The sequence below is a fragment of the Dermacentor albipictus genome, chromosome 1 (assembly GCF_038994185.2).
Source record: "Dermacentor albipictus isolate Rhodes 1998 colony chromosome 1, USDA_Dalb.pri_finalv2, whole genome shotgun sequence".
NCBI classification, from domain to species: Eukaryota; Metazoa; Arthropoda; class Arachnida; order Ixodida; family Ixodidae; genus Dermacentor; species Dermacentor albipictus.
The window spans coordinates 211,360,274-211,382,180 of record NC_091821.1 but is presented as its reverse complement, the minus strand read 5'-3'; the positions used below and the strand labels follow the sequence as shown (position 1 = coordinate 211,382,180).

Below are 21,907 nucleotides of genomic sequence, written 5' to 3'. Positions count from 1 at the left end.
TACATTTAAACAACTTTCACTTTACACACCAAAAAAAGCTTTTTACAGCGAAGCTGTTTACCTCTAAGAACCGGCAATTTGGTGGTGATCCACAGAAAACTAGGCTCATGTACAAGTGAATCGCTCGCTCGAGCTCCGACTAGATCGCCACGTTCAAGGGAACGATTTCGAAATTCAAGCGCAAGTTCCCCGACGTGGAATTCAGATTCTCCTGCACCGTGCGCGACCGCCTGTGGTTCCGCGACGACTTATCGCACATGTCCACTGTAAAGAACACCGCAAAGAAACGCCATGCGTTCCCTGGAGACGCCGTGTCTGATTATGAGGTGTGCAGTTATACACTGCAGTTAGCAGCATGCTCATTTCATTAGTTAGACTAGAATAGGTTAAGTGGATGGTAGCAGCTTCGCTGGCATTCCACCTTCACTGAGTGGATTGGGCCTTAATTTTTTTTTTTTGATCGTGTTCTTTTTCAGTCATTCTCTTCGTTTACACTTATTTTAGTGAATTGCCTCAAAGAGGAGATAAGCTTGTGTGTCATTTGTCAGCAATATTTCATAGATAGGTTAGGGTAACATGCAGGCTGCTGGCAACTAGGGAACTGCAAGTGGTCCAAGAAGGAGACAGAAAATATTTCTGTAACTGCATTTGGTGTGAGCTGGGAGAATTTAGGTGATATTTCATTATTGTCTGTGGGTAAGTAATATTGCTAATGACAGTTGCATCACCTGGCTTACTCCTAGATCTTGAGCCAGTGTAGTTCTATCATTGTAGTGTGTGCCATTTACTTTTAGTTACACAAAGTGTGATTTGTTGATTATAAGTGATTGTGAAAAAAAGTGAGTTAAAGCTGCCTTGAATACAAATTGCCTTTGCTTTAGACAACTTGTTCACTCTTTCCTTACTGCCAGGAATGTGTTCATTTTCACTGCTTCTGTATTTTATTTGAAAACGTACTAGTCACAACATATACTGTGGTACATAATAGCATAGCTTAAGTAATGGTGTTTTGAGTCTAAGTAAAAGAAAAATAATTTCTCAGATAGTTTTCAAGAATTCTTTCATGTGAAAATATTAAAGTATGTTGAAGCATGAACAAAAAGAATAATTGCGATTTTTGCTTAAAGTACTGAGTAAAAGGAAATTGAAATATGCGTAATGTATGCCTTGCCACTTGAAGTTAGACCACATGAAACAATATGCAGATTTTATGACTTGAATATAAGCCATAGTGATGCCCATGTTTTATGAGAAAGCAGTGTTTTTCACAAGTGTACGAACTGGTGTCTATTCTGCAGGAAGCATTTTGTTTTGACTCCTTGCAGCCAGCATATTGTTTCTTTTTGCATTCTTTAGGCTCTTGAAACAATGGTTGTCAGGTTCATTAACCTCTTCATACTCAAGTATCCTGCTCAATCAGCTTCTCTCTGTAAGCAAGCTGGCCTAGTCGTGCACCTTAATCTGATGCTGGAGCCTCCATGCGCTTTGTACTTTATTTTTGTGGTACTGTACAGTAATAAAAAAGAACTTTTGCACAGGCAGTGTTCAAAAACTAAGAGAGCAAACTTCTATCCAAGCTTCTGCGGACACTGGGCTAATAGTGCGTAGCGCGTTTCCATTAAATATATTGAGAGTAGGAGGCTTATAATTTTTCTTGCCTGTTTCTTCAAAATTTTTGGAAGCTCTTTATGTACACATTGTGTTACGTGATTTCAAATGAGCTGTGTTGCAGCACAGTTCAAGCTGTTGTTGAAATGCACTCTGCTACTGCACTTTTTCAGCTAGGTTGAAAGCTGTGTATTTAGCTCTACCAACATGAACGTTGCAAGAGCTTTGTTGGTTCAACAGGTGGATTAAGGGCAGTGAGGTAATTAAAAGAGCCACAGATTTGTTTGTTTTTATATTTTATTGCAATAGCAGTTATATCGACACTCCAGGCACATTTTCGCCGCCGTGGCTGTCCCAAATAATGTACAAGTGTGGAGGAGAATGAGTGGCCCGCATGCCATATGTTGGTGGTAACTCGATATGCTGTTGGGGTGAGGCCAAAAATGAGAGCTCAAGCCACCAAGTATGGTGGTTGGATGCACGCCGTCTCACTGTGTGCCCTATGTTGTAAGTCACCTGATTGAGCCTGTGCAACCCTATGGCTGGGCTAGAGGAGGAGAGAAAACCTCTCCTCCTCTTGCCCCCGTGGCTGCCTATGTGGCCAAGATCTGTATGTTGGCCATCAGCTGCGGTGCTAGGTTGAAGGGTGAGCATCACTCGTGAATTTATGAATGCCAAGTGTTGTAGGTGTGTAATCTGAGTTTTGGAGATGCAGCATAGCTTAAATGGTGAAGCAAGCAGTGGTACAAGTTGTTCGCTTTAAGATACGCATGTGCACTCTGCTCTGCTGGCACTCCCGATTGTGTCAGCATTGTGACAGCAAGTGCTCGTTGTGATCAAGTGAAATCTGTTCATGTGTGTCTGTGCATGCATGACACAGTATTTGTTTAGTTAGTAAGCAAATGTTTATTGCAATTTCCATGGCCTGTAAAACTACAAGTATTAATATATTGCTCTCACTATCAATGCCTTGCCTTTTTGGAAAATATGCAACTTTTTTCTTTAATCTCTTTATTGTTAAAGCAACAATGTGCAAAATTAATGTTCCATTCACACACAAAAATGCACTGCACTGTATGCAGATATGGAGCCAAATCTAGCCTCTTTGATTCCTAATCCAACCCTGAATGTAATTGTCCATTTCCAGTGCCACTCTTTGTGCAATGTGGTTAAATAGGCTAGTTACAGATTCATGTTCCCTCAACATCATTGCTGAACAAGTATAGTTGCCCATTCATTTTTCTTAACTTGTGTGTGTTTGCACTGGAGCTGTCTAGAAATGGTTTAACAAGGAATATGAATGTTGAATGCAAAGTTTTCTGTAGCGTAAATATGCTTTCTCTGTATTAACCAAAAAGCAAAAGTGATAGTGCCATACTGGGTTGTTAGTTCATGGCAGGCCATGGTAGCATTAGAAACAGTTTAGGCCAGTAAGCCCTTTTTGCAATCTTTGTAGTCTGCTATGCTGCATTGGACTGGTAAAAAAAAAAACTGATTTCCACTTAAAAAACTACAAGCAAAGGGCATTGCAACTGCTCCCTGTACCATCCGTAACCTCCATCTATTGCAAATCTTTTCTCTTATTCTCTCAAGTAAAAGGTGCTGCCTGAAAGGATTAGATGTCAACTGCAACAAAATTTTCGACTGCATTAAAGCTTAGCTCGTATAGGGCAGCCTCTGTGCAAAATTTTGTTTTAGATACAAGAGGATGCGTTGTGAAAACCTTCCAAAAGGGTACTTTGTGATAGTGAAACAGGAAAGAAAAAAACGGCATTATTGCTTGCCGAAAAGGACGCAGGACCCAGAATGTTGAGAACCAGCGCAACACGGGGGTGTGACCTCCAAGGCCAGGCTGCAGCATGCTGAAAATCTTGAAAGCCATGGACTGGGATATGGATTGTACCTGCTAACCACCAGGTGCCCGTGTCATCTGCTTTGGTTATATATTAAAGGCTATTAAAGCTGCCCTAAGGCCCTATTAGAAATTTTGGTTATAAACTGAAACTTGTAAGGTGCTATCTAGGATGTGCTTTACTACAAGAATTTTTCAAATTCATTCATTATTAAAGGAGATAGAAGGAATTCAATTGTTGCGTCACCATGCTGCCAGGAGGCAAGCTTCACTACTGACATAGACGCTGGCTTAGCAGCTATGGTGTTGCACTGCTAAGCAAAAGGTCACAGGATCGAATTCCAGTGCGGCGACCGCATTTCGATGGGAGCTAAATGCAAAAACACCCATGTCTTGTGCATTGGGGGCACGTTAAAGATCCCCTTGTGGTAAATATTAATCCGGAGTCCCTCGCTACGGGGTGCCTCATTATCAAATCGTGGTTTTGGCACGTAAAACACCACAATTCATTCTTGACAGACGCTCTCTCTCTCTCGTTGCCTCGAATAGCATCCACAAGTGACATTCCTCGCCTTCTCAGCCAAGAGACCGCATCACATTCACATCACGAGACTCGTTCCCTTTCATTTTTCACAGCATGGCACACTTCCAGTAGTGACTTTGTGTACTTTGTGTTGGGCGATGTGCCGACGTCACATGCCATAATCGGTGAAATTTCAGGCAGGTTGCTTACATAGAGGTGTTTATGTATGTGACCTTCATTCTTCGGAAGCAGGTGGGGCTCCCTTGAAAGGAGGGATGAATAGTTTATCATTTGAAATTTCAGCTGCTTTTGTGCTGTAAAGCAATTTGATATTTGCAGACACAATCATCGGTATGTGATCTGCACACTGCACTTGTCTCTTTACAATCCCCAAACCTGGTGAGGAGCCCTTGCGTAAATTGCTTCAGAGGTGTATCCTACCCATAGAGTAGGTGCAGAATATGCATGTGAGATAGCTGCTTTAATGGCAAATAGCTAATGCTTACACTTGTTCATGTAAAGCAACAGGTAGTTAGGGTATTTTTATGCTTCATTCATAAAGGTGAATTAAATGGAAAGCAGCGTCCACAATCTGGACACTAGAAGGAGACGTACAGATGAATGCACTATAACTATTTGGCCTACACCAGCACATTGTCATTGTCAATGGCCACTGTTTTACACTTCGTTACCTCCATTGGCTATTAGGCCTGTAGCAGAACATTTTGTACTTGATTAAACAATCCATAGTCCATTGACAATTCAAGCAGCAGTGGCGTCTTAATCGACCAACACATGTTCACCATTAAAACCTTGCACTCTGTCCTTTGAGCAGTGTGCAGAAATGCCCCCCTGTAAATACTTTTGCAGATACCAAATGGTTGGGAATGCTGTTTTTCTTGCTTGGTTGCAAAGCTGAAATATCGTGAGTTGAATTCTGCAGAACTGATGGCTGTGGCTGGAAAAGTGCTTATTTTTGGAAGCACTATGCAGGCGTCGGAAAGTGGAATAGGGCAACACATGGTATAGATAGCATATGGTTAATTTCCTCTTCATTCATGCATCAACACAAATTTCTTGTAGACTGACTTTTTACCTGCTTACAACCAGTGCTGCTTTCTTCAAGCAACATTTCCAGTTTCTGGCACTTGTGTGGCTGTGTGCTTAAGTTTGTCCTGGCTCTTTGGCATTACTCCTTGTGCAACTTGTTCCACAACACAAAAAATTCACAGCACACACACTTGCAATGTTTGTGTAATATGTTCTAGAGTTTGTCAGCATGACCACAATAGCACATGACTTACCTTTACTTTAGAAAGTCTTCTGGTGAGCACAACAGCTGTTTGGCGATTTCTTCTGACTAACAATTTGCTTAAAGAATGACGGTAACTTTGGAAGGCATGCTCCATTTATTTGCTTGTTCACCTGTGTAGCAGCAATTATTGACTGAAAAATTGTCACCAAATTTTATTCAATAGTTACGTTTATCACTTACATGAAATATTTCCTATTCGTTAGGGCTCTTGAAAGAAATAGCAAGAAATAAAAGCTAATAAAGAATAATATGCTCAAAGGCATTGTAACACTGGTGTACTAAATCGATGTAAAATTGTGCCCTATGTCAAGATGACAGCAGTTGACAGTAATCCATGTATACATATGCTTGTGGGCTATTATTGTGTGTGATACAAATAATTTTCAGCCTTTATAACAGCAAATCAGGCTATTAAATACAAGTGAGTGTTTGTATTGATTGAGCCCCCAGCATAAGCCAACAATTATATATGTTCTACAGTACTTCAGAGCGAGAGAGAATTATGTGTGTATGTGTGCATATCCCTCTAGCATGCTATGTGTGTGTTCCTCTAGCATGAACCTATGTAGTTCCAGATTTATATATCTAAGGCATTCTTTTCTAAGTATTCTTCTGCACCCCTGCTACAAAAATTTAAAAGGTCTGGCAACCACTTCTGGCCTGCACAAGAGCTAAGCTATAAAACAGGCTTCGGTATGTTCATATGACATGAAATTTTGTATGAAAGCACTGATGCTCTTGATGATCTTTACAATGACCACTTTTTACTGCAAGGCAACAAGAAAGTATAATTTCTGTACCACAGTTTTATCAACTGGGTATAATGAGAAGCTTGAAAGAACCATCTTTAAAAAATAAATGCACCATGACAGCTCAGTATCTATAACCTTCTGCTGCTGAGCTAAGTGATGTCGGTTCGAGGCCTCACTGGAGCAGCCACATTCTTATGGGGATGGAATGCAAAAACACCCATGTACTAAGATGTTGGTGCACACTGCAGAATAGGAAATTCTTTGCTGATATGCACCAAACTTAGCAATTCATACATCAAAGACAGCGAAGCTCTATTAGGGAGTTCTCAACTTCTCACACCCATCGGGAGTTCTAGGGGACTGGTTTGCCACTGCCCAAAACCTACCCAAGACTTAGCAGATGCTTCACTATATACTGTAGCATTCCATTGCTCTACTCGAGCCTTTTTAAACGTTTCGCTATGTCCGAGCTTAGTACTTCTGTACTCTCCGTTATGTGCAATGTGTGTTCAACGCTGGCACCTGGCTGCACGATCCAGTGACATGGTAGGGCTCTACTGCTGGCTGTTCCTAGTGATAGTGTCACTGACCCTTGTGTCCAGATGTGCGTTTTTACCTACTCTGTGGCCACACAGCCACTTTGAGGCTCTGAGCAGGCTCTGTGGCTGGCTGTTTTCTGGCTGACATTTTGGACCGACCATGCGACCTCCAGCCTTCATCACTAGCCTTTGCCACATGAGAACCACTGCAGAACTCCCCTTAACAGCTTAACTGCTTTGCTATAAAATGTTGTCAAAATCAGTACAGGACATAACACTCCAATGCTGCTCAGTGCCCAAGTGTTGCTTACTACAACTAGCTGTTCAGTCAAAACTATTATTGTACTGAAGTTGGGCTGACAGTAGTGTGGCAGCCTGTAAATAAAAAATCTTGTAGTCACAGAAACCATTGGTCAAAGATTTAATTGTTGCTGGCAGCACCTAATGTTAAACATGCACACAAACTCAGTTTCCTAATGTAAGCAACTAAATAGCATGATAGAGAACAGTTGGAGCCCAGTTAGATTAATTCTTGCACTTAATGTGAAAGAAAAGTTATCCAAAGCAGCGGTGACCAGATAAGTAAAGCTTTTAAAAAATGAAGCGCCAACGGTAATAGCGCACAAAGAAGGAACAAAAGACAGGACAAGGCGCAAGTAAAGCCATCTAAGAATACTAGATTTAGAAAATTTTGTACTGACAGTGCTGATATTGCTTCAGAAGTTAATAAAAGTTCACCTGCGCTATTGAATGTCTGTAATACCCTAGATGGATATAGACTTGGTTATGGTGTAAATAGATGTAATGTAGGAAGACGCCAACAGTGTGAGAAAAGAAAGGTTTACCGGAAGCAGGAATTATGTAATTTTTATGGTGAGAAATACCTCACTTAAATGCATTGCAAACTTATATTGAATGTGTAAGCAATGTTTTGCGAATTCATCTGAATTTTACTTTTTATGTGAAAGAGAGATACAAGCTTTAATGATATGCTGGAGATACAGGTGCTGTGCCTTTTTCGTCGGTGTCCAATTCACACTTTTTAACCTTCTCATGAATTACTAACAAGCCGAAACGTCCACTCTGGTCAATTATACCTGTGTCACACTGGCACTTTTTATTGCAATCAAGTTAGATAGGAATCTAATTTTTCAATCGCCATTGGCTTTCTTGTGCAAGCTTACAGAAAAGAGCCAACTGATCTCACAGATTTCAATTGTTTTCATACTAAATGCTATTTGAAAGTGTACGTGTGACAGGAGTATTGGTGCATGACACACTTAATGGCTGGCTAATGTGTCATTAAACGCTACAAATGCTGAATGATTTCCTCTGTCAGTGACCAACTTTCACGTTTCACTACTCCCTTAGTAACAAACCTATCAGCCTGACTTCATCCTATAAGTACTTAATCATTCACCTCACACCCAGCCTTTCACAGTCTGCTCACATTAAAAAATTAACTGCAGTCATGCCGTGTACCGTATGGCAACCAAAACACAATCTTCACAGCAAGCCGTCCATTAACACGCGGGCTCATACATGGTGTTTCAGCAAACACTTTCGAAATTTGTTTAAAAATTGGCTGTGGCAGATAGCACAATGCTAGTCCATCAGCTCGTCTGCTCAAAGATGTGGCCATTACTTGCACAATAAATTGAAATACATAATCAAGTAATTAAAAAAATTAATTAAGCTTTTGTCTGATTACCATATGGCACATATTGTAATTTACAAATTCTAGCAAGTGAGACTGCAAAGCATATCCACTAGAAAAGAATTGCGTGGATGACACCATTTCCGAGATATGCGCCGTCAAACTTGCAGTAAAAATGCAATTTTGTTCCAGTTACTTTCTTAACAAAAAAGTGTTCTATGCATTGAAGCACAAAAGTAACTGGAACACTAATACATTTCTCCGCAAAGTTCAGGAATTCTCGAAACTGGTGTCATCCTGAGAATTCGTTTCAAGCGGAACTGCCTTGCGAACTGCCTGACTAGAATTAGTAAATTACATAATATGCCATTAGGTAATTAGTTAAAACTTAATTCATGAATAATGTTAATTAGTTTATGCATTTCAATTTTTCGTGCAAGTAATGTACGCCTCTTCGAGTAGACCAGCTCATGGACTAGAATTGGGCTATCCACCACAGGCAATTTAAAAAATGTTTTAAACGTGTTTGTAAAAACACCGAGTATAGCAATCATTTGTATGTGCAAACCTCAATGCCTCATGTATCTAGTCACCTGATCAAGATTATTTAATCCACTCACTGGAATCCATTCACAACCATGCCGCATATTTCACCACCAGTGACTACAACAAGCATATCCTAGTGCGACAAACATTCCATTTATTATCATTATCACTATCCTATTTAGAACCTTGTAGAAAAGTATTGTTCCTCTGTTTGCTTCATAAAATAACAACCAACCAACCCCTATGTACTTTGCCTCCCATTAAACATGTCAGACCTCATGCTCTCTGCACAATCATCTCAACCTCCATCATAGCCACACACACACACTTTGGCTCATCAGCACTGCCTAATGCCATAATGCTTTGGTGCGGTCTTCCTGAAAGCAGTCTTACTAAACAAAATGTCATAGCCTTATAATTAGACACCATTTTTTCCTAACAAATGTTCCATATTTAATAACTCGTATATCTTGTCCATATGGTTTCTACCAGCTTATATTGTTCTATAATGTGATTTTGGTTCTATATATAATTTGTGTAATACTGTGCGTTTTCTAATACTATGTAATACTATGTACTTACAGCATTCTCCTTATCATCTATGTTACTGTGTTAGCTATTGTATAATGCTGAATCGCTCAGATAGATAAGTACTCTTCCTCTTCCCCGACTCACACAATGTACCACTGGGAGCCTATGAGGTATAAATAAATAAATAATTTAAGCAGAAATCAGAATTATCAAGTCATTGTGGGATCGTTCCCCACCTGTGCCAAGTTGCTTTTTCATCCACTTTCATTTCCATTCATTTATCGTTTCTTTTCATTTTATGAAGCACAAGTATTTTCGACTATGTTGTCCTTGGTGTCAGTGTTTGTTGGCTTCTTATGATATGACCAATAAAAATCGGGCCCCTCGGTTAACCCCTTTTCTTCAAGTCATATAAAGGAACTGATAGCCCTCATAGCTGGGAATTTAAGCACACAATCCATTTTTCACGCATCGCACAAGTCTTTCATTTATTGTCACAACCGTACCACTAGCTCTGAAATGAAAGCAAAATTCAGTGAGATATATAGTACACCCACCACTCCTGCTTCCCCATTATAGCCGCCTAGAAGGCTTGACAGGCTTGTTGAATGCTATGTATGCCCCATTACTATGTCACTCCAGTACAATACGGTGCAAAACAGTAATACGTATGACTTACGTACCAGAAGGGCTCTTTGCTGTGCATCTCATGTTCAAGAGAAGCTCAATGATTTTGGATAACCACTTTAATAGGTTTGTGCTGCCTGATAGATTTCCTTCATTTATATGATAGCTTGTCACATTGTCTAGCCAACTTAAAAATACAACAAACATTTTTACAAACTGCAAAGAAATGCTGAAAAACATGTCTTAAAGAAACTACATTGCAATCCAACCCAACGTACGAGACAGTTACTTGTGTAAAAGGGTATCCAGCACTTGTTGCACTAATCTAGTGTATATGATAATTATTCACGTGCATTAACAAAAATGGAACATCAGAGTGCTGCAGGGACATATTGCATGTGATCATGCATCAGGATACCATGTTTGTACTTCCTAATTCTAATCATAGGTACCACACTAGCACGTATTGGCCATAGAAACATGTTCTGTTTACTTTTGGTGTACACACTTCCATATAGGACTCCAGCTGTTACCATCTTTAGATGCTGTTTACCGAACATTTACACATCCAAATTGAGGCTTGTGTCCCTGTAAAATCTATTTCACAAGAAAGAATTATGAGGCCTCGATGTATTTACATTTATGAATTTATGAATTATGAGGCCTCAATCTGTTTTACAGTGTTCGTCGTTGATGCAAACGTCGTCTTCTGTCTCTGTAACGAGCTCATACTCTGGAAACAGTGGCGCCGAAGTCCTTTCGCAGCTATCGAAGCACTGCGAGTTGCAACGCGCCTTGTGACCGTCTTTCCAATCCAATACTTGGTGGGACTTGGAACAATAGTGACGGCTATGGCACTTAGTGCACGTCTTGTCGCCTAAAGCACCGCATACGGCGCATATTTTGCAGAAACCTTCCGCCGAAGGGCTGTTCGGAGTGTCGGGGGATTCCACGGGAGGTTCGCTGCTGTAAAACGAATTCTCTTTGCCCAGCTGCGACCGCAAAACTATAAAGCTGCCTGCGTCATGCTTATTTGCACAGTTCGGAGTTACGCAAACGAACACAAAGAGCGTTCTGTGAAAAGCAGAATCGACGTCGTCGCGCGGAGCATACAATTGCAGCAGCAAAACGCATGGCTCACCGCAGTTACGGCACGTAAGACGTTTGCCATTAGGAATATCTTTCAAGTGAAGCCAAGCTGGTCTTCCACCTACTTTACTGGGAAAATATCTGCTCTTTAGCGCCCATGCCTCACGTTTTTCAAGAAATCCGAACTCAACAACACAGCGTGGCTCCTCATCTGCCATCGTGGAGATGGAGGCCGCCATTTCAATAGTAGTCGAGTAACTTAGCCGATCTATAGCCAATGCACCATTAAGTGTAGTCATGATGTAACCAGTTAACTCAAAAGAGCACTAAGATAAAAATTTTTTTTTAAGGTTTCTAAAATAAAAACGCACCTCACTATCATCGTTAATCTTTGCTACTTTATATTTTATGCAGCCGTTGCCATGGCGCCGCCATTGATTTCAGACGGGGAGGAAGTAATCAACATAGAAAAGAGCTTACTGCTGATTTGTTTTATTTCACATTTTGCAGCAACGTTGACAATTGATGCTTCTCACACACTGATCAGGTACCATCGAGCGGCTATGGATCAGCTAACAAGGTTAAACGTGAGAATTTAGTGGTGACGACGTAATGAGTGCCATGACGTCATGGCACGTGAGTTAAGGATTGGCCAGTGGATTGGCTAAGTTCCGCAGTACTGGCAAAATGGCGACCGTCATTTGTTGGACCACGACCACATGATTTGGACGACTTCCACTCTGCACCATGGATCTCGATATGTCCACGATGGCAAGTCAGCCACGCTGTGTCGTCGAGTTGGGATTTCTTGAAAAACGTGAGGCATGGGCGCTAAGGAGCACATATACTCCCAGCAAAGTAGGTGGAAAACCAGCTTGGCTTCATCTGAAAGATGTTCCTAATGGCAAACGTCTTACTTGCCGTAACTGCGGTGAGCCATGCCTTTTGCTTCTGCAGTTGTATGCTCCGCGCGATGACGTCGACTCCGCTTTTCACAGAACGCTCTTTGTGTTCGTTTGCGTGACTCCGAACTGTGCAAATAAGCACGACGTCGGCAGCTATATAGTTTTGCGGTCGCAGCTGCCGGAAGAAAACATGTTTTACAGCATCGAACCTCCTATGGAATCCCCTGACAGCTCTGACAGCCCTTCGGCTGAAGATTTCTGCAAAATCTGCGCCGTGTGCGGTGCTTTAGGCGACAAGGCTTGCTCCAAATGCCGTAGCCGTCACTACTGTTCCAAGTCTCACCAAATATTGGATTGGAAAGATGGTCACCGAGCTCGCTGCAACTCGCAGTGCGTCGATAGCTGCGAAAGGACTTCGGCGCCACTGTTTCCTGAGTACGAGCTGGTTATAGAGACAGAAGACGACGCCTGCAACGACGACCAAGGCTGTAAAACAGATAAAGACAGACTTGCAGACTACTGCGATTATGTAACCAGTCATCCGGGGTGTTCAAGTGACGGCGCAGATGTCGCGGACTTGAACAAGATGGCGGCAACCTGCCAAGACAAAGCATTTTGGAAATTCAAGAAGACCATTAGGGAAGCCCCTGATCAGGTGCTACGGTACAACTTGGGTGGTACACCTCTCCTAGTTGCCAGTACAGGTGACCCTGGCGACGTGCCTTGTTGTTCCTGCGGTTCAGAGAGGCAGTTCGAGTTCCAAGTTATGCCCCAATTGCTCAACAGCATTACAGAGTCGACAGTGGATAGCCTGGACTGGGGAACATTATTAGTCTACACGTGCAAGGCCTCCTGCGACGGCGAACCGTACCAAGAAGAATATTTGTGGAAGCAAAATATCTGTGAGGAATAGTCATGAGCTTACATGTGTGCGCGGGCATTTCTCAGGAAAAGTGTGAGGGGTGGGATGTTTTTATGGCGAGCCTAGCTCGCAGTTTAAATATGAAATAAAAAGGCTGACTGCCTAGGAAAGCCTATAATGTAAGGATACTGTCATGGATGTGTGCATGCATCTATAGACTTTATTGATGTATGTATAACACAGTTCTGCATGTTATATCGAGGGCAAGTGAAATGCTAACAACAGAGCATGTGCCTGTAGCATAACTGAAGGTACAATGCACTCCATCAGCCAGTCATCCTTGTCCACGTCACGCGCACTTATGGTTTTCGTGTAAACTGCGGTGCTGCTCACCTTACTTTATTGTTTGATGCTTGTTTCTTAAGCCAGCCTGCTGAAGCACCATACCCATTTTGCCACCATTTTGCCATTATGGTTTCTAGTGCTGTCATCACTCGTACAGAAACACTGATGGTAAGAACAAAAGCAAAGCGATGCAGGTCTGGAAACCGAGCACGTATTTGCTATATCATGCTTCACGAGTCACGACGGTGCTGGCATGGTGAAAATGGCACTGCAGCGGGTCAGGTCAGGAAACAAGCGTTGACCTGCACTCCGCATAAAAACCACATGCGCATGTTGGCAAGGATGACTGGCTGACTGTACCTTCAGTTATGCTTCAGGAACTCGCTCCACTGCTTGTACTTCATTTGCCTGATAGTACATTTAAACAATAACTTTCACTTTACATGCCAAAAAAAGCTTTTTACAGCGAAGCTGTTTACCTCTAAGAACTGGCAATTCTTTCGTGGTGATCCACAGAAAACTAGGTTCGTGCACAAGCGACGCGCTCGCTCGAGCTCCAACGAAAAGCGCCGAATGAGGCGAAACGCCGCAAGTGCCACACCGACAAGATTGCCACGTTCAAGGGAGCGACTTCGAAATTCAAGCGCACCTCGATGTGGAATTCGGATTCTCCTGCACTGCGCGCGACCGCCTGTGGTTCCGCGACGACTTGTCGCACATGTCCACTGTAAAGAACGCCGCAAAGAAATGCCGTGCGTTCCCTGGAGACGCCGTGTCTGATTATGAGGTGTGCGGTTATACACTGCAGTTTGCAGCGTACTCATTTCATTAGCACTAGAATTAGGACTCATTTCATTAGACTAGTGGATGGTAGCAGCTTCGCTGGCATTCCACCTTCACAGAGTGGATTGGGCCTTAAACAAATTTTTTTTTATCATGTTCTTTTTCGGTCATGCTCTTCGTTTACACTTATTTTAGTCAATTGCCTCAAAGAGAAGATAAGCTTGTGTGTCATCTGTCAGCAATATTTCATTGATAGGTTAGGGTAACATGGAGGCTGCTGGCAACTAGGGAACTACAAGTGATCCAAGAAGCAGACGGAAAATATTTCTGGAACTGCATTTGATGTCAGCTGGGAGAATTTAGGAGATATTTCATTATTGTTTGTGGGTAAATAATATTGCTAATGACAGTCGCATCACCTGGCTTACTCCTAGATCTTGAGCCAGTGTAGTTCTATCATTGTTATGTGTGCCATTTACTTTTAGTTACACAAAGTGTGATTTGTTGATTATAAGTGATTGTGAAAAAAAGTGAGTTAAAGCTGCCCTGAATACAAATTGCCTTTGCTCTAGACAACTTGTTAACACTTTCCTTGCTGCCAGGAATGTGTTCATTTTCACTGCTTCTGTATTTTATTTGAAAACGTACTAGTCGCAACATATACTGTGGTACATAATATTATAGTTTAAGTAAGGGTGTCTTGAGTCTAAGTAAAGGAAAAATAGTTTCTCAGATAGTTTTCAAGAATTCTTTCATGTCAAAATATAGAAGTATGTTGAAGCATGAACAAAAAGAATAATTGCGATTTTTGCTGAAAGTACTGAGTAAAAGGAAATTGAAATATGCGTAATGTGTGCCTTGCTCTAAGTTAGACCACATGAAACAATATGCAGATTTTATGACTTGAATATAAGCCATAGTGATGCCTATGTTTTATGACAAAGCCGTGTTTTTCACAAATGTACGAACTGGTATGTGCCTATTGTGCAGGAAGCATTTTGTTTTGACTCCTTGCAGCAAGCAGATTGTTTCTTTTTGCATTCTTTAGGCTCTTGAAACACTGGTTGTCAGGTTCATTAACCTCTTCATACTCAAGTATCCTGCTCAATCAGCTTCTCTCTGTAAGCAAGCTGGCCTAGTCGTGCACCTTAATCTGATGCTGGAGCCTCCATGTGCTTTGTACTTTATTTTTGTGGTACTGTACGGTAATAAAAAAGAACTTTTGCACAGGCAGTGTTCAAAAACTAAGAGAGCAAGCTTCTATCCAAGCTTCTGCGGACACTGGACTAATAGTGCGTAGCGCGTTTCCATTAAATATATTGAGAGTAGGAGGCTTATAATTTTTCTTGCCTTTTTCTTCCAAATTTTTGGAAGCTCTTTATGTACACATTGTGTTACATGATTTCAAATGAGCTGTGTTGCAGCACAGTTCAAGCTGTTGTTGAAATGCACTCTGCTACTGCACTTTTTCAGCTAGGTTGAAAGCTGTGTATTTAGCTCTACCAACATGAATGTTGCAAGAGCTTTGTTGGTTCAACAGGTGGATTAAGGGCAGTGAGGTAATTAAAAGAGCCACAGATCTGTTTGTTTTTATATTTTATTGCAATAGCAGTTATATCGACACTCCAGGCACATTTTCGCCGCCGTGGCTGTCCCAAATAATGTACAAGTGTGGAGGAGAATGAGTGGCCCGCATGCCATATGTTGGTCGTAACTTGATATGCTGTTGGGGTGAGGCCAAAAATGAGAGCTCAAGCCACCAAGTATGGTGGTTGGATGCACGCCGTCTCACTGTGCGCCCTATGTTGTAAGTCACCTGATTGAGCCTGTGCAACCCTATGGCTGGGCTAGAGGAGGAGAGAAAACCTCTCCTCCTCTTGCCCCCGTGGCTGCCTATGTGGCCAAGATCTGTATGTTGGCCATCAGCTGCGGTGCTAGGTTGAAGGGTGAGCATCACTCGTGAATTTATGAATGCCAAGTGTTGGAGGTGTGTAATCTGAGTTTTGGAGATGCAGCATAGCTGAAATGGTGAAGCAAGCAGCGGTACAAATTGTTCGCTTTAAGATACGCGTGTGCACTCTGCTCTGCTGGCACTCCCGATTGTGTCAGCATTCTGACAGCAAGTGCTCGTTGTGATCAAGTGAGATCTGTTCATGTGTGTCTGTGCATGCATGACACAGTATTTGTTTAGTTAGTAAGCAAATGCTTATTGCAATTTCCATGGCCTGTAAAACTACAAGTATTAATATATTGCTCTCACTATCAATGCCTTGCCTTTTTGGAAAATATGCAACTTTTTTCTTTAATCTCTTTATTGTTAAAGCAACAATGTGCAAAATTAATGTTCCATTCACACACAAAAATGCACTGCACTGTATGCAGATATGGAGCCAAATCTAGCCTCTTTGATTCCTAATCCAACCCTGAATGTAATTGTCCATTTCCAGTGCCACTCTTTGTGCAATGTGGTTAAATAGGCTAGTTACAGATTCACGTTCCCTCAACATCATTGCTGAACAAGTATAGTTGCCCATTCATTTTTCTTAACTTGTGTGTGTTTGCACTGGAGCTGTCTAGAAATGGTTTAACAAGGAATATGAATGTTGAATGCAAAGTTTTCTGTAGCGTAAATATGCTTTCTCTGTATTAACCAAAAAGCAAAAGTGATAGTGCCATACTGGGTTGTTAGTTCATGGCAGGCCATGGTAGCATTAGAAACAGTTTAGGCCAGTAAGCCCTTTTTGCAATCTTTGTAGTCTGCTATGCTGCATTGGACTGGTAAAAAAAAAACTGATTTCCACTTAAAAAACTACAAGCAAAGGGCATTGCAACTGCTCCCTGTACCATCCGTAACCTCCATCTATTGCAAATCTTTTCTCTTATTCTCTCAAGTAAAAGGTGCTGCCTGAAAGGATTAGATGTCAACTGCAACAAAATTTTCGACTGCATTAAAGCTTAGCTCGTATAGGGCAGCCTCTGTGCAAAATTTTGTTTTAGATACAAGAGGATGCGTTGTGAAAAGCTTCCAAAAGGGTACTTTGTGATAGTGAAACAGGAAAGAAAAAACGGTATTATTGCTTGCCAAAAAGGACGCAGGACCCAGAATGTTGAGAACCAGAGCAACATGGGGGTGTGACCTCCAAGGCCAGGCTGCAGCATGCTGAAAATCTTGAAAGCCATGGACTGGGATATGGATTGTACCTGCTAACCACCAGGTGCCCGTGTCATCTGCTTTGGTTATATATTAAAGGCTATTAAAGCTGCCCTAAGGCCCTATTAGAAATTTTGGTTATAAACTGAAACTTGTAAGGTGCTATCTAGGATGTGCTTTACTACAAGAATTTTTCAAATTCATTCATTATTAAAGGAGATAGAAGGAATTCAATTGTTGCGTCACCATGCTGCCAGGAGGCAAGCTTCACTACTGACATAGACGCTGGCTTAGCAGCTATGGTGTTGCACTGCTAAGCAAAAGGTCACAGGATCGAATTCCGGTGCGGCGACCGCATTTCGATGGGAGCTAAATGCAAAAACACCCATGTCTTGTGCATTGGGGGCACGTTAAAGATCCCCTTGTGGTAAATATTAATCCGGAGTCCCTCGCTACGGGGTGCCTCATTATCAAATCGTGGTTTTGGCACGTAAAACACCACAATTCATTCTTGACAGACGCTCTCTCTCTCTCGTTGCCTCGAATAGCATCCACAAGTGACATTCCTCGCCTTCTCAGCCAAGAGACCGCATCACATTCACATCACGAGACTCGTTCCCTTTCATTTTTCACAGCATGGCACACTTCCAGTAGTGACTTTGTGTACTTTGCGTTGGGCGATGTGCCGACGTCACATGCCATAATCGGTGAAATTTCAGGCAGGTTGCTTACATAGAGGTGTTTATGTGTGTGACCTTCATTCTTCGGAAGCAGGTGGGGCTCCCTTGAAAGGAGGGATGAATGGTTGATCGTTTGAAATTTCAGCTGTTTTTGTGCTGTAAAGCAATTTGATATTTGCAGACACAATCATCGGTATGTGATCTGCGCACTGCACTTGTCTCTTTACAATCCCCAAACCTGGTGAGGAGCCCTTCTTGCGTAAATTGCTTCAGAGGTGTATCCTACCCATAGAGTAGGTGCAGAATATGCATGTGAGATAGCTGCTTTAATTGCAAATAGCTAATGCTTACACTTGTTCATGTAAAGCAACAGGTAGTTAGGGTATTTTTATGCTTCATTCATAAAGGTGAATTAAATGGAAAGCAGCGTCAACAATCTGGACACTAGAAGGAGACGTACAGATGAATGCACTATAACTATTTGGCCTACACCAGCACATTGTCATTGTCAATGGCCACTGTTTTACACTTCGTTACCGCCATTGGCTATTAGGCCTGTAGCAGAACATTTTGTACTTGATTAAACAATCCATAGTCCATTGACAATTCAAGGAGCAGTGGCGTCTTAATCGACCAACACATGTGCACCATTAAAACCTTGCACTCTGTCCTTTGAGCAGTGTGCAGAAATGCCCCCCTGTAAATACTTTTGCAGATACCAAATGGTTGGGAATGCTGTTTTTCTTGCTTGGTTGCAAAGCTGAAATATCGTGAGTTGAATTCTGCAGAACTGATGGCTGTGGCTGGAAAAGTGCTTATTTTTGGAAGCACTATGCAGGCCTCGGAAAGTGGAATAGGGCAACACATGGTATAGATAGCATATGGTTAATTTCCTCTTCATTCATGCATCAACACAAATTTCTTGTAGACTGACTTTTTACCTGCTTACAACCAGTGCTGCTTTCTTCAAGCAACATTTCCAGTTTCTGGCACTTGTGTGGCCGTGTGCTTAAGTTTGTCCTGGCTCTTTGGCATTACTCCTTGTGCAACTTGTTCCACAACACAAAAAATTCACAGCACACACACTTGCAATGTTTGTGTAATATGTTCTAGAGTTTGTCAGCATGACCACAATAGCACATGACTTACCTTTACTTTAGAAAGTCTTCTGGTGAGCACAACAGCTGTTTGGCGATTTCTTCTGACTAACAATTTGCTTAAAGAATGACGGTAACTTTGGAAAGCATGCTCCATTTATTTGCTTGTTCACCTGTGTAGCAGCAATTATTGACTGAAAAATTGTCACCAAATTTTATTCAATAGTTACGTTTATCACTTACATGAAATATTTCCTATTCGTTAGGGCTCTTGAAAGAAATAGCAAGAAATAAAAGCTAATAAAGAATAATATGCTCAAAGGCATTGTAACACTGGTGTACTAAATCGATGTAAAATTGTGCCCTATGTCAAGATGACAGCAGTTGACAGTAATCCATGTATACATATGCTTGTGGGCTATTATTGTGTGTGATACAAATAATTTTCAGCCTTTATAACAGCAAATCAGGCTATTAAATACAAGTGAGTGTTTGTATTGATTGAGCCCCCAGCATAAGCCAACAATTATATATGTTCTACAGTACTTCAGAGCGAGAGAGAATTATGTGTGTATGTGTGCATATCCCTCTAGCATGCTATGTGTGTGTTCCTCTAGCATGAACCTATGTAGTTCCAGATTTATATATCTAAGGCATTCTTTTCTAAGTATTCTTCTGCACCCCTGCTACAAAAATTTAAAAGGTCTGGCAACCACTTCTGGCCTGCACAAGAGCTAAGCTATAAAACAGGCTTCGGTATGTTCATATGACATGAAATTTTGTATGAAAGCACTGATGCTCTTGATGATCTTTACAATGACCACTTTTTACTGCAAGGCAACAAGAAAGTATAATTTCTGTACCACAGTTTTATCAACTGGGTATAATGAGAAGCTTGAAAGAACCATCTTTAAAAAATAAATGCACCATGACAGCTCAGTATCTATAACCTTCTGCTGCTGAGCTAAGTGATGTCGGTTCGAGGCCTCACTGGAGCAGCCACATTCTTATGGGGATGGAATGCAAAAACACCCATGTACTAAGATGTTGGTGCACACTGCAGAATAGGAAATTCTTTGCTGATATGCACCAAACTTAGCAATTCATACATCAAAGACAGCGAAGCTCTATTAGGGAGTTCTCAACTTCTCACACCCATCGGGAGTTCTAGGGGACTGGTTTGCCACTGCCCAAAACCTACCCAAGACTTAGCAGATGCTTCACTATATACTGTAGCATTCCATTGCTCTACTCGAGCCTTTTTAAACGTTTCGCTATGTCCGAGCTTAGTACTTCTGTACTCTCCGTTATGTGCAATGTGTGTTCAACGCTGGCACCTGGCTGCACGATCCAGTGACATGGTAGGGCTCTACTGCTGGCTGTTCCTAGTGATAGTGTCACTGACCCTTGTGTCCAGATGTGCGTTTTTACCTACTCTGTGGCCACACAGCCACTTTGAGGCTCTGAGCAGGCTCTGTGGCTGGCTGTTTTCTGGCTGACATTTTGGACCGACCATGCGACCTCCAGCCTTCATCACTAGCCTTTGCCACATGAGAACCACTGCAGAACTCCCCTTAACAGCTTAACTGCTTTGCTATAAAATGTTGTCAAAATCAGTACAGGACATAACACTCCAATGCTGCTCAGTGCCCAAGTGTTGCTTACTACAACTAGCTGTTCAGTCAAAACTATTATTGTACTGAAGTTGGGCTGACAGTAGTGTGGCAGCCTGTAAATAAAAAATCTTGTAGTCACAGAAACCATTGGTCAAAGATTTAATTGTTGCTGGCAGCACCTAATGTTAAACATGCACACAAACTCAGTTTCCTAATGTAAGCAACTAAATAGCATGATAGAGAACAGTTGGAGCCCAGTTAGATTAATTCTTGCACTTAATGTGAAAGAAAAGTTATCCAAAGCAGCGGTGACCAGATAAGTAAAGCTTTTAAAAAATGAAGCGCCAACGGTAATAGCGCACAAAGAAGGAACAAAAGACAGGACAAGGCGCAAGTAAAGCCATCTAAGAATACTAGATTTAGAAAATTTTGTACTGACAGTGCTGATATTGCTTCAGAAGTTAATAAAAGTTCACCTGCGCTATTGAATGTCTGTAATACCCTAGATGGATATAGACTTGGTTATGGTGTAAATAGATGTAATGTAGGAAGACGCCAACAGTGTGACAAAAGAAAGGTTTACCGGAAGCAGGAATTATGTAATTTTTATGGTGAGAAATACCTCACTTAAATGCATTGCAAACTTATATTGAATGTGTAAGCAATGTTTTGCGAATTCATCTGAATTTTACTTTTTATGTGAAAGAGAGATACAAGCTTTAATGATATGCTGGAGATACAGGTGCTGTGCCTTTTTCGTCGGTGTCCAATTCACACTTTTTAACCTTCTCATGAATTACTAACAAGCCGAAACGTCCACTCTGGTCAATTATACCTGTGTCACACTGGCACTTTTTATTGCAATCAAGTTAGATAGGAATCTAATTTTTCAATCGCCATTGGCTTTCTTGTGCAAGCTTACAGAAAAGAGCCAACTGATCTCACAGATTTCAATTGTTTTCATACTAAATGCTATTTGAAAGTGTACGTGTGACAGGAGTATTGGTGCATGACACACTTAATGGCTGGCTAATGTGTCATTAAACGCTAGAAATGCTGAATGATTTCCTCTGTCAGTGACCAACTTTCACGTTTCACTACTCCCTTAGTAACAAACCTATCAGCCTGACTTCATCCTATAAGTACTTAATCATTCACCTCACACCCAGCCTTTCACAGTCTGCTCACATTAAAAAATTAACTGCAGTCATGCCGTGTACCGTATGGCAACCAAAACACAATCTTCACAGCAAGCCGTCCATTAACACGCGGGCTCATACATGGTGTTTCAGCAAACACTTTCGAAATTTGTTTAAAAATTGGCTGTGGCAGATAGCACAATGCTAGTCCATCAGCTCGTCTGCTCAAAGATGTGGCCATTACTTGCACAATAAATTGAAATACATAATCAAGTAATTAAAAAAATTAA

General features: G+C 41.5%; 1 protein-coding gene and 1 pseudogene across 1 annotated transcript; one reads left to right on the top strand and one right to left on the bottom strand.

Annotated features, from left to right (window-relative positions):
* Window positions 1-6,993: 6,993 nt before the first annotated feature.
* On the bottom strand, window positions 6,994-11,302 carry LOC135906616 (programmed cell death protein 2-like). Its single transcript, XM_065438069.2, has one exon. The coding sequence runs from the start codon at window positions 11,276-11,278 to the stop codon at window positions 10,616-10,618; it is 663 nt and encodes a 220-aa protein (XP_065294141.1). The 5' UTR covers window positions 11,279-11,302; the 3' UTR covers window positions 6,994-10,615.
* Window positions 11,303-11,700: 398 nt separating this feature from the next.
* On the top strand, window positions 11,701-15,167 carry LOC135906615 (programmed cell death protein 2 pseudogene; annotated as a pseudogene).
* Window positions 15,168-21,907: the final 6,740 nt, after the last annotated feature.

Coding starts and splice junctions, on each gene's coding strand:
- LOC135906616 (XM_065438069.2), bottom strand. CDS start 11,278: ATGGCGGCCTCCATCTCCACGATGGCAGATGAGGAGCCACGCTGTGTT.